Source organism: Chiroxiphia lanceolata, chromosome 20 (assembly GCF_009829145.1).
Source record: "Chiroxiphia lanceolata isolate bChiLan1 chromosome 20, bChiLan1.pri, whole genome shotgun sequence".
NCBI classification, from domain to species: Eukaryota; Metazoa; Chordata; class Aves; order Passeriformes; family Pipridae; genus Chiroxiphia; species Chiroxiphia lanceolata.
Window position 1 is genome coordinate 6,398,323 of NC_045656.1, and position 12,986 is coordinate 6,411,308.

Here is a 12,986-nt window from a genome sequence, read left to right on the forward strand (position 1 = left end):
TTATTTCAGATACTGGGGGAATACATCCTCCTGGTAGACACGTAAGGAAGGGCTTTTCATGGAGAGTGACGTGGATGAAGCTCTAAGACTCTCTGGCTGCTTGTTTCATCCCCTCCCCTGTGCACATACACGTGTCTCCAAACACTGGAAACCTTGAGGAGTGATGCATGTACAAGTATCACCCCCGGCAGCCTCAGGGACAAGCCCAGGAATGCCACCAGAGGCTACAGCCTGTCAGCTGCAGTGTTCCATGAGCAGGGAAGCAGCACTATAAATTACCTATCCTGACACATGTGGGGATCCATGTCACACCCGATCTGCCAGCAGAAACATGCCGAGCTAAGACACTGCTCTGCTATTCAACAAGACTGCAAACAACTGACACTTTTTGGCAGGTGCCTTAGAAACGAGGGCTGATGCTGCTGGACTCTGACTGTAAGCACACAGGAGGGGGGCAGCTCACTTCACACACTCATCACTGTGCCATTTATTGACCCAAATGAACCTTCCCACTCCCTATCAATCCACAAATCTCAATCCAGCCCACACTAAACACTGATTGATTTTCTACTCTAACAAGCACTGTGTCACATTTGTGTTAACTACCCATCAGTTCAGATAAGTGGTTTGCAATTAAGATAATTTGTTTGAGGCCAGAAAGTGTGGCCTGAAAAGCACTTTGGAGAGGTCAGCACACAGATAGATTAACCAGAGAAGTTCACTGCTGAAACAGGCAGCAAGGTACCAAGCTGACAGCTATTTTTAGATCTATATACCAGAATTTACCTTTCCAGTCTATCCAAAATAAAAAGCAAGATTTGTCCCAACTGAATTTTTCCTTGGAAGGTAATAGCTTGCTTGTACAATGCTTGGCAAAGATTTCTTCCCAGAGGAGTACACTCACCCTGCAGTAACACCGATCTTCTTCCCCTCTGTATTTCCACTCAGGTGGCACCGCAATCCTTTCACAGGTGCTTCCTATTCAGATGGCAGACAAGGAGCATTCCAGCAAAAATGCCTTCAGCAACAAACAGCCAACTTAACTGAAGCCTCCAGAAAAAAAGTAAACAGTTACACGAGCGCGGCTTTGGAGTTCCATGGACGTGAGCCTGGACATAGTTCACATTCCCATCCTACACAGAACCACGGAACCACTCTGCGGAATTTTCCTCCCGGTGCAAGCCGGGCTAAGAAAAGTGGTTTGGATGCCAGCAGTTGCCAGTTTGAAACACATTCAGGCTTACCCCTTGGAACTCCCCTGTCCCCACCTAGAGCCGGAAACTTCAGAGCAGAAACAAGACACTTGGCAACCAGTCAGGTTTCAGTTTGAAGAGTGAGATCAAACAGCCTCCTTCACGCTGCAAGTTTTTTTGCATACAGAACACCACATCTCTTGCAACACTTCCTCTCTTTCTCTTCACATGGAGCCTCATGACCAGTCTGCCAGAGCAGCAGGGAAGCCCTGGCTCCCAACACTCACTACCTGCCAGGCTCCCAGCACCAGCCATCCCCTGCTCTGTCTACAGCAATCTCCAGGAAGTGCAGCTCATCTTGGACTCTTTTTCTTTTTGCTCTCCTTTCCTTTATGCTTCTTCCTTGTATCGAGACACAAATACCTCAATCAGATTAGTTTATACTTGAGTCAAATAACATCTGAAAGCTTTACCCAAATATATATATATGGCCTATAACCACTGGCCCATGTATTCTTTAAGTACATCAGGCAAAAAAGAAAAGATATTGTGCTTCTTCATTATGTCAGCACATGTTTTTCCTAATGTTCTAAGGGACTTTAACACACCTGGTTTAGAAATACCTCATGAATGTGCATAAATTATCCCTTCTATTATCCCAAATTGCTCCCAGCTTTCTCCAATCCCTGCATAAACAGTCATGAGAATGGTGTTTCTTCTGTGGATTGAGGAGACACATTTAGGTGATCTTAAAGGACAGTATTTTAAGGTAGCTAGTATTTAACTGAAGCATTTAACAGGAAGCACCGTGGCCCATCTGCATTTACAGAGATGCTTTCTGCTGGAAATCAAAATTGTAAGTGCTGAAACTCAGCACCAACTGAAATAATATGAGAGCCAAGATAATGAGCATTTGTCCCTAAGTTTCATAAGGCCGAGCTTAAATTTTCTTCAGCAAAATAATCTGTAGATCCACTACTTTGGGAGGATGCAGAGACCAAAGGGAAAGCAAAATAAGATCAATCAGATCTATGATACAGGCTTATTTTGGCCTCATAACCTTTTCTGTCTCCCACACATTTATCTCTCAAACTTTTCCAGCCTCCACTTCTTGGCCACTACTTTCCTTGCTGACCTCCCACATCATTTTAGCCTCCTACTCCTTTTTGGTTTCTACTTTTCTTATTGATTTCCCACTCTTTTTCAGCCTCCATTTTTCCTTCTGGCCTCCCACAGGTCTTCAGCCTCTGGTTTTCTCTCAGACTCCCACCCCTTCATCCAGCACATGATATTCAAACCCCCTCAAGGTTATGAAGTTGTAAATTCCCTTTGCAAACAACAGGGTCTCACCTTGACCTGCACATTCATACTCTAACTTCTTCTACAGCCCAGCTGACCAGAAACACTCCAACATCCATCCTGATATCTTGCACTCACAACAGCACAGTTTTATGCCCAAGGAAACACGCTGGCTCTCTCACTAACCCCAATCCTGCTAGGAATCTCACAGCTCTGTACAGTTAATTGTGTCAATGGAGGTACAAAAGTAAAACATGAGAAATTCTGAGATGGTAAAAATCAGAGTCTCACACAGATGCTCTGAGCTTTGCTGATGGCTCCATCAGCTGCTGTTCCCAGTTCCCATCCACCAGCTTTCTGGGTAGAAGATCATCAAAACTGAAGTTAAATATCATCTGCATTCCCACAGAGTGCTATGGTCGGGCACACAAAAAACACACTCTGTACTTCCCTGCAGAACTTGCTTTTGACCCCCTCCCCCAACCAGAAGAGCAAACAAATCCATGCACAAATAAAATAAGGATTTTGCAAGTCACGTATTTTGTATTTGCCTTCATTTTCACATGAGACTAAGTTTTCCTTTCTATTTTCAAACAAAACTGTGTCCAAAAAAGCTTGTGATTTAGGAGAAATTGAAAATAATAATTTTGAATACACTAGTCAAAATGCAGCATTTGGTTTACCTGAGAAATGTGATGGGTGCTTTTTTGGTTATTCTTGGAAAGATAAAACAGATATAAAAGCAGTTCTTCATTACCCATTACTATGCTTTTCCAGGAACCATATTACTCTGAATCTCCTCTTTCAAGTTGCAATATTTTTTTAGTTACACGCTACTTACTAGTTCTGAAGGGAGAAGAAAGAGAACTGACCACAAAATTCATAAATGCATAAATTCAGAAAGAAGATCTGAAATAGCTTCAAAAATTATATTTTAAAAGTCCAAACCCTCTTTCCTGTCCCTTCACATGGAGTGTCAGACGTGCTCAGCTGCCCCCACTTCACCCCCAGGTGAACAAACTGATGGAAGAACCTGATACATTGCACTGTGTGCACTTGGCGTGGTTTGTTCAGTCACCAAAACCAACCAGGTACACAAACACTGCTGTTAAAATCTTAACAAGTGTGATGGGTGGCTAGGAAAGCTGCCTGTAACACCTGTGAGAAAACCCCCGTGCTAACAGAGAACAGCAGATAGTCAGGAAGAGGCAGGAAACTGCTCACAACTGAACTTCAGTGCTCACTTACATGAGGCAAAAGAAACATCTGTTTTGCTGTCTAAGTTCCAGTTCTCTCAAGAGAGAGAATTCCTGGCTTCCTGGTGCAAAGGTGTGGTTTTTCCCTCCCAAGAGGCAATTTCACACAGACTCCAAAAGTTCTAAGAGTTTAAGACAACCTGTTATTTAAAAGAACAAGATGTGTGGACAGAGAACAAGGCTTTCTGGTCTCTAATTTGAAAGGTTCAATAAAACTCTAGAAAACCCCAACATTAATTTTGTGCAGTAATTTTCCCTCTCTCCAAACTGCACCATTGGACACCTCAGCCTTTGCTGCAGACCAAAACCTGAACTGCAGAGGCATTACTTGTAAAGCAACACTGTGTAGTGTTGCAAATATGTATCAGCTTTTGTTTTTTAAAAAAAATGTTGATTATAGTGTGCTGCCTTGTAAAGCACAGAACTGCATATTTTAGTTATTAAAGTTAGCAAACAAGTCTGGTTGTTGAAAGTCATTTCCCTGAGTAAACAATGACTCAGTGTGGGCTGTATAATGTACAAGTTATTAGTTACTGTTAGTGAGTTTAAAAAACCCAACTCGCAACACTATACAAAGATCTGCTTCAGAATGGAAAATAGCTTTCCTCCTACTTCTATAGTTCCAGTTATATTGTTTCAGTGGAATTTAATTTTCTAAAAGGCTACACAGATCACTATCTCTTCATTATATAATTGGACATTGACTTAACTGGACCCTTCAGCCATGAACAATATGCACAGTGAGAGAGCTGAGTTTACCCTCTTTTCTGTTCTCAGTTTGTCACTATAATTGAAGTAAAAGTGACTCTTTCCTGGACGGGAATATCCCATTCAGACCAGGCAGCAGGTGGCAATGAAAACAGACATAAAGACAACCATGAAATATTGAGTATATGATAATGAAGAAAAATGCAATTGTAAGCTCACCAAAATCCTCTGACAACACTGTTCTCTTGAATTACAGCTCCCTCCATAATCCTTCTCTTCATTAGTAAAATGGCCAAATACACCTGGTGATTGTCAGCTGGCATAAGGCACCGGGGATCACTCTGGCTAATGAAACATTGCCTCAGCTGCTAAGGAACAAAGGCTTCCCTGCAGTCTTAAACCCACTCCAAAGGCTGTTCTCCAGCCTCCAGTGTGCACTGTCTGAGATCAGGAGCACATCTCTGTGGTGAAGTCTCTGGTCAGATATATGAGCACTACAAGGAAATACAGAGTCAAACAACAGAATCACAGAATATCCTGAGCTGGAAGGGATCCACAAGGATCATTGAAGTCAAACTCCTGGCTCTGCCCAACAATTCTACCATGTGCCTGAGAGTGTTGTCCAAACACTCCTTGAGCTCTCTTTGGTTTGGGGCTGTGACCACTTCCCTGGGGAGCCTGTTCCAGTGCCTGACCACTCTCTGGGGGAAGAACCTTTTCTGGATACTGAACCTAAACCTCCCCTGACTCAGCTTCCTCGGGTCCTGTCACTGGTTGCTCCTCCACTTCCCCTCTTGAGGAAGCTGCAGACTGTGCTGAGGTCTCCTCTCAGCCTCTTCTTCTCCAGGCTGAACAAACTAAGTGACCTCAGCCACTCCTAATGACTTCCCCTCTAGGCCCTTCATCATCTCTGTAGCAAACTTTGTGGTAAACTTGTACTAGAAAAGCGCCTCCAAAAGAAATTACCAAAATAAATTTAAAGGCACAGCCTTTTAAAGCAGCTACAGCTTATATGGCCCAGTCTGCATCCAACCAGCGGGCTGAGTGCCATCATAACTGTGTTAGGGAGGACTTTTTATAGTCATTCATGGACTATCCACTTCCTGGCAAATATCACAACACATTTTTGACAAGACATTCTTTGCCACCAACAATGACACTGCCCATTCAGTGACAGAACTTCCCAGTGACTGCAGGCTGCTGTACCTTCCAGCTCCAGGACCTCACTGCCCGGAAGGCAAACACTGCAGCGCTCCCAAGGTACTGCCAAGTGCTAAATTCTACCTTCATTTATTATCAGCTGCTGAACTGAATTACAGGAAGGGTGGGGGCCAGGCTGGACTAAGGTCAATGCACCGGTTAAAGGGCTGTGAGTGTCCCAGGGAAGCACAGATTAGCTGGACATTCACATGTGACCAAGAGCTTTCCTAACGAAAAACCACTGCCAGGGAGAGTTATCCATGTGTGCATGAATGTCACAGGAGTTCTAAACACCAACCTTTATCACCTTCCAGGACAGGAATTGAATATAGCACAGGCTACACTGGAGATATACAGTAATAGAGAAGGTACTGGCCCTGCTGCTCCTTGCAGTATTTAAATGTTTAAATATTTAAATAAGGTAGGGCAGGGCTTCAAGGAACACCAGACCTTCCTCCCCCACAGAACATGACTCAGTTGCAACAAATTACTTGGTATTTGTCCACTCAGAACCTTCTGCCATAACAAGCTTTGTTAGCCTTTCACGTTTATTTATGTTGCTTGCTTTATTAATGCTTTCTGGGAAGAGCTGGCCACCCACCCCACTAATGCATCAACAAGAAACATGCAGAGGACGGCACAAAATATATAGCGGGATGTTTTCCAGCAGAGAGATCACTGAATCCAGGCACAGGAGGCACAGCACCAGTGGCTCCCTCCAGGCAGAAAAGGAACTGTGTTACACCATCTCAGAGAAACACAACCCATGCAAACCTCACCCACTAGAGATGACAGAAGGTTAGATGTATGGTTTCTGTTGAAGCCAGGGATAGCAATCCTAGGCAAGGCCAACCACATCACTCAGGGGTTGGTTACACAGCAGTAAAGCAGTATATAACACAGGAAGGGCCCTGACAAAAGACAAACACATGCCACAATTGCCAGCATAAAGCATTGCTGCTTCCAGCAGGGCAGTCCCCATCTGATCCCAGCCTTTCCTTCCTCTGTGCAGATGTTGGTGTGCTCACACAGGGAGCTGGGCTGGGAATCTGCTGCAGACAAATCACCTGTTTGTTTTGCCTACTCAGCTTTGATTTGGATCAGTTCTGAAAAGTGAACCACATTTGAGTGTCACTGATACAGGTAAGGCAAAGCACAATACAGATGGTTTTCCCTGCAGTAACATTTTAAAAACACACAAATGAGCCTCTATAAAGGGTTCTTTAGCCTGTATGAAAGGACAAGTGATTTAGTTACGTGTGCATCGCTTACAAAGGGCAGCAGGACACACCAACCTCAGGAAAATCCACTGCACTTTTAAGTTCCCTCCCCCACCAGTAACACATCATATTTTCCCAAATATAAATTCGTCCTACAGAAAGTACTGGTTATCTGACAGCACCCTGTGAACAGCCCTCACTCATTACTCTCCAAACTGGGAGGCAAAGTGCTCTAGCCCAGTGATTCTCCATATTTTACATGCTGGAACTACTCCAACCTGCCAGGTAAGAGCACTGGGCCAAGGGAGGGGGCAGTGGGCTGAAACACCAGAGCAATAGTTTAAACACTGCTCTGGGACTGTGGCAGCTGCTGCAGTTTGTTTCTCCTGCATTTGGTGCAGACTGTCCCTTTTGACAGGGGTAGAGGAATTTGTCCAGTTCCTAGAAAGCATGTGGTTCCCAACAAAGTAACAAGCAACATGACACTACAAACAATAGAAAAATCCCAAATATCTGAGCATGACTAAGACTATTTTTACCTTTGCATAAAGTTTGAGCTTTTTCATAGAAAGACACATCATATGTAATATTATAAAGCATTTTTAGCCCCCAGTTCTTTACGGACCCTCCTCCAGGGGGCTCAGATCAAATAAAAAAGTAAATTAAAAAACAGTTTTCTACTTAGCTTGAATCATTTTGTTAGGATCTATATAAGTTCTCTTATAATTATTATAAATCCTGTACCATCAATCACAAGTTTCTTTGCTATTAATTATGCAAAAGAGAACAGAGATTACACCCTGTGGATCCTGAGTCACACGGGATCTCTCACTCCCTTATAGTATTATGATTCACATCTTTTTTTCCTTAAAAAAAAAATATATCTACCCTTTATACCATGATAAATTAGGAGAGCATGTGCACAGCCTAGCACCCCATTGGTCCCTGCCAGGCAGAAGACAAGATTCCTATTTACACAGCCCCTCCCTAAAACACATTATATCCACTATCAAAACCGAAACCCCTGAAGTGTCATGACAGTGGTTGCCATATCAGGGCCTACTGTAAAAATTAAGAACTCATCACTTCCATGAGCCTTAGGCATTTTTGAAAAGGTGCTGACAACTGGTAATTGTCCATTGCCCCAAAAGGAGATGAAAGAAAAACGCCTTTCTTCCCAAGTACTCTAAGATGTGGTTCTGTTTTTGTGGCTTGTCCCACCAACCAAGGATATTTTCTCATTTGTCACTTTCTAAAACTAAGCAGCTGCCATCTACAAGTAGTTCTCGAGACGCCTTCTGCCTCCAGCAACTGTTAGAGAATGATTAAATACCAGAATAAGCTCTGTATTGTATCTCAGAATCACTTTTCCTCTGTAATCCTCCCAACTACAAGAACGCAGCTCAAGCCAGCTTACTTGGAAAATTCAAGTTACTAGAACGAGTTGCTCATTCAAGCAGAGTCAGATTCCTTCCAAGAATCACTGTCGCTTAAGGCAATTAACTCCAGGTCTCTCAGAACTGGGAAAAACTGGCATAGAAAGAAGACAAGAGATGGGGACCCCCGAGTCTCAGGGGATTCAGACCTGTGGTCTAAGCTGAAGCAGTACGGAGTTTGACATCATCTCCACCTGTAAAACGAGGCTAAATACAGCGAGATCTCTTCACCGAGTGCTCTTGGGCACCTGTGCAAGCACTGGCAGAGAAGGAAGAACTCCTCCAACGTCAATGTCAGTGCCATGCACAGCAGGGCGGATCAGCAGCGCGCACACAACCGTAACTCAAAGTCAGGGATGTACAGGAAGCCGCTCTCGAGCAGGGCAAGGCAGACACCCCGAACCCCGGCCGTGCCACGGCCGCGTTTCAGCGCGGAGCAGCCGCACGCCCCGCCACACCCTGCCCGGCTCCGGCCGCGCTCGGGCTCCCCACGCGAGCGCTCCGCCCGTCCCAGGCTGGGCGTTCGGGATGCGCTCGGGGAAGCGTTACCGGAGTCAGCGGCGTCACGGAACGGGAGGGAGGGAGCGAGCAACCGCTCGGCGCTGCCGGAGCCCGCGCCGTGCCGCCGCCAGGATGCCGGCTGGCTCTCAAACGCTCATTTGTTTCTTCCGTGGAAATTTTTAGAGTTTCCGGGAAGGTCGCCGACTCCGGGGGGAAGGGGGGGGGGGGAGCGGCACGGCCAAACCGCGGCTGCCCGCCCTGCCCTGCCCTGCCCTCCCCTCCGCACGGCGCTGCCCCTTTGAGCCATGTGGCCGAGAGCGGCGGTGCCGCCGAGGAGGGGCCGGGCGTTGGCCACGGACACCCCCGGAGCGCCCCCCCCGGCCCCGCTCACCTGCGCTGGGCGCCGCGGGACGCGCGGCTCGGGGCCCTGCGGCGGCTCCGCGAGCGCCTCGGCGGCGACTGCCCGCGGAGCCCGCGCCGCGCCGCTAGTGAGCATGTCCGAGCGCCGGGCATGCGGGCTGAGGGCCCTGCTCCGCCCTCACCTGCACGGGCACCGCGCTGCCCCGCCGCCCGCAAGGGCAGTGGCAGTCCTGCCGTCCCCTCCTCGCCCCGCTTTGATGTGCGGGGGGGCATCGTCAAAAGCGCGCCTTCGACAAGTGCGCTCCGGAGGGATTCTTCCTTCCCCCCCCCAAAAAGAGAGAGTGAACTTCGCCAAGTTCAGGTAACCGTCCCCTCTGATGGTTCGTCCGCGTCCGCGCAGGTGGGAAATACCGCAGGCAGCCTTCCTCGGGATCCACGGGAAATTCTGCACGCGATCGAACTCCCAACAAGCTGAACCGCACCGAGCTGAAACAGTGAAGCTCTGCCCCTGCCACTGCTGCAACAGTTTGAAGTGTCTTTAAAGCCTCTGTTAAAGCGCGGGACATCAGAAACTGCCTCTCTCTGGCCATTCCTGCAGCACCGACAGCACCTGGCACAGACAAGGCTGCTGATCTCAAAGTAGCAAAGTGCCGGTTTATGGCATGTTAATGAGTATTTGCAACTTTTTAGCAAGCTGAACTGATACCTTTTCTCTCGCTGATGTCTCCCCCAGGACCCTGGCACGTGCTATTAGGGATAAAGTTTAAAGGAACAGTTCCCCCTAGGCAAGACAATTCAGTCCCGCCAGTGTCCTCTACCGTCACTACAAGTAAGTCAGGAACATTTCAGGACCATTTACTGAAAACCAAAGAACACCAGAATTGCCACTCTTCCAACAAGGCAGAGAGAGCGCTCTCAGGTTTTTGTGGAATAAAGTGACTCTACCTGACAATTGTGTAACCACACACAGTAAATGTCTCAGCTAATTTTCAGATCGAGTTTTAGATTAGTCACAAGAAAGACAATGCAAGGAAAAGGGAGCAACATGCACAGATGTGCACTTCAGTACAAGATGGCTCTACCAGAGCTGAAGATCTGTTAAACAGCTTTTAAGCACCTATGACAGAGAGATATAAATTCACAGGTACTTTATAAACATTTTAAATAGTTTTTACAGTTTCTTCTCTAAAGACTCCTTTAATTAAAAAACATATAAATCCAGTTAGAAAATATTCTAAAGCAAACCACACAGAATGGCTGTTCATTCCAAGAAAATGGAAAGTATTTTTAGAAGAGTACTGTGTCTTTCTGAATAATCAGCTCGTGGATTTTCCATCTGCTTACATACAAACCCTGAACCCGAGTCAATAAAAGTCACAAGTTAACAGAATACTCAATTCCTTGAGATATTCACAATAGCCTGTTAATATGTCCCTCAACTCTGAATTTTCAGCGTGAACCTTCCTGTAACATTCAGGGCATGAACCCAGTGACAGTACAAACAGTCGATATTGAAGAGGATCAAAACACTCTCTTCAAAGCTCTTTCCCTTCCTTTGTACTTTGAAAATGCTCCCAGAATTATGACAGAATTAATAGAGCCAGGCCAAACACCAACTGCAAGTCACACCAACTTTGCTACACTATAGTATTTCAACAGGAAATACACTTTAACGATTTTCTAAACTCACAGTCACTTCATATGAACATTCACTGCTACTAATTCCATCCTAGGGAGGGAAAACTGTTCACAACACAGCTACAGTCACTCCAAGGACCAACCAGTCTTGCAAACCCCTCATTTCTGCACTAGAGTCGCTCAGTTCGGAACTAAGCTGGTTATTGTGTAACTAACACTACAAGAGGGGAAAACAGAACAATAAAAGCCAGGCTTACAGTCTTGTGCTCTCCACTGCGACCGACCACGCGGATGATTTCTCCTGTAGGAACACGTTCAATCCGCAGTTCCATTTTTCCAAGGAAAGTCAGGAAATCTCTCTATTCTTTACAGACAGTTCTGATTTCAGTGCACAGCAGCAGCAGCAGCGGCAGCAGAACTTGACTAACTGCAATCTTTGGTTCAGAGCCCTGTTGTGAGAGGAAAAGATGAACCTCTGTATTTATACTAAGGGTTAGGTGTGAGCTGAAACAATTAAGTTCAAGACTAGTTTCCACTGGTTACAATGTGCCACGACAGTTCCAAGAAGCCTAAATTTATGCTTGTGTTTATTGCTGCCAACTTTGTTGATGTTCCACTTTACTCCCAGCGGACTTAGAATTCCAAGTCAAGTCGCTGCGGATGCTGTTTCGAGGTATTAGCACGAAACAATCACACTGCAGACTTCAAAAACCTACCAAGAGATTTTATGTAGAGAGAAAAATTCTTCATCTTTGCCTCCAAGAGGCAGAGCAATAGAAAATACTGATTGCTCCCATGGTAACTACAGGAAGTTCTGCAAATTGCTGCAGAACGAAATCATTATTAATTGAGTCCTTGAGTAGCTAACTAATCATGACAAAGGAAATTAACTTGCACGTTACCGCACAAAAATTCCTACTACAAATATGAGAAAAATCCTCTGGTGAACAGAGGTTTAAGTGCAATTACAGAGCTTTACAATGGTCATGCCATCCATTAATGGAGAGGCCAGACCTTTCACTCCCTTCATACACCCCTCCAAAAAAGATGCAGATATCCCACCTGTTATGGGGGGGGGGAATCAGTCTAAATTTCGGGTATTTTAAGACTTGCTGATAGGAGGCAATTCCTTCTATCTTCTTGGAAGAGCCAATTTTGAATTTTCAACTGTACTACAAACCAAGTCCAAACAATAATGCTTGCCAAAAAACCTACCTAGTTAATAAGATTAACAACCACTGGCCACTCCAAAGCAGATCCAGGTAACACCATTCTGCTCAGCAGCTGAAAAGAAACAGCCTGTCACTGTTCTGTGTTTCATATCTGGAATCATTCTTATGCTTTTCCCTTAGCTGTTACACACAAGATTGCTCCACTCCAACAATTGTTGCCTTGAGCACTTACTTGCCAATACAGAGTTCTACTGAAAAAGAGATTTTATCACATTTTAAAAAAACCATCACTGTCACTTCCCCAAACAAACCCACCATATGGAGCAATACCCAGCCTGTCCTTTCTCCCCTTCCTATGGAGAGAAATCACAAGGATTAGTCATCTAGAACACAAGAATTGTGTAGTTGGAATGGCTCCTTTGATGCTGATACCAGAACTATGTGCACAAAAGCTTTGGAAAGTGGGCTACAAGTCAGTGACAAGAGAAAAAAAAAAAAGGATAAAGAAAGTAGAAAGAAGCTGAAGAAAAAAATTGTAAGAACAAAATAAAAAAGGGAAGAGAGGAACATAAGTGTGGTCTTTGCTGAGCTCAAGCAGTTCACTGTAAAACCACTGTAACTACACTGAAAACACACTTACAGTGAAAGTGGTATTTGATAAATAATCCTGAAATATTCCCTACCAGGACTGATGTCTGCACTTAATAACTGCCAGTTTCAAAGTATGGTTAGCAGGTTAAAATGTTTGCTATTCTGTTTTTCTTCCTTTTGTGGTGCCAATATTCTTATTTTCTGAATTTTCCCTGCACCTCTGCATTTCCTCTCACCAGTTTGCATTCCCAGTTCTCACACTTGCCCTGACTTCACTGTTTTCCTCCAGTGATTCTTCCAATCTGTGCTCAAATGTTCCTCAACAGAATTCTCTTGCTACTTTCTAATTTCATTGCAAAATGAGATTTCTTTTTGATTGCAGAGACCTTGGAAGTGGAAGATGACAGGTCCA

At 45.1% G+C, this 12,986-nt stretch overlaps 1 protein-coding gene across 4 annotated transcripts in view; it reads right to left on the reverse strand.

The window, feature by feature from the left end:
* MYO1C (myosin IC) overlaps nt 1-11,249 on the reverse strand; it is a 54,899-nt gene extending 43,650 nt beyond the window's left edge. The window contains exon 1 of one of the 4 annotated variants that reach the window (XM_032707659.1): nt 11,069-11,249. In XM_032707659.1, coding sequence (XP_032563550.1) covers nt 11,069-11,143 — 75 coding nt within the window. In that variant the 5' untranslated portion in view covers nt 11,144-11,249. Of the gene's footprint in view, nt 1-904; nt 987-8,461; nt 8,790-9,204; nt 9,260-11,068 lie in introns of those variants that run through there. The other 3 variants (XM_032707662.1, XM_032707660.1, XM_032707663.1) reach the window with 3 other exon arrangements.
* Nucleotides 11,250-12,986: the final 1,737 nt, after the last annotated feature.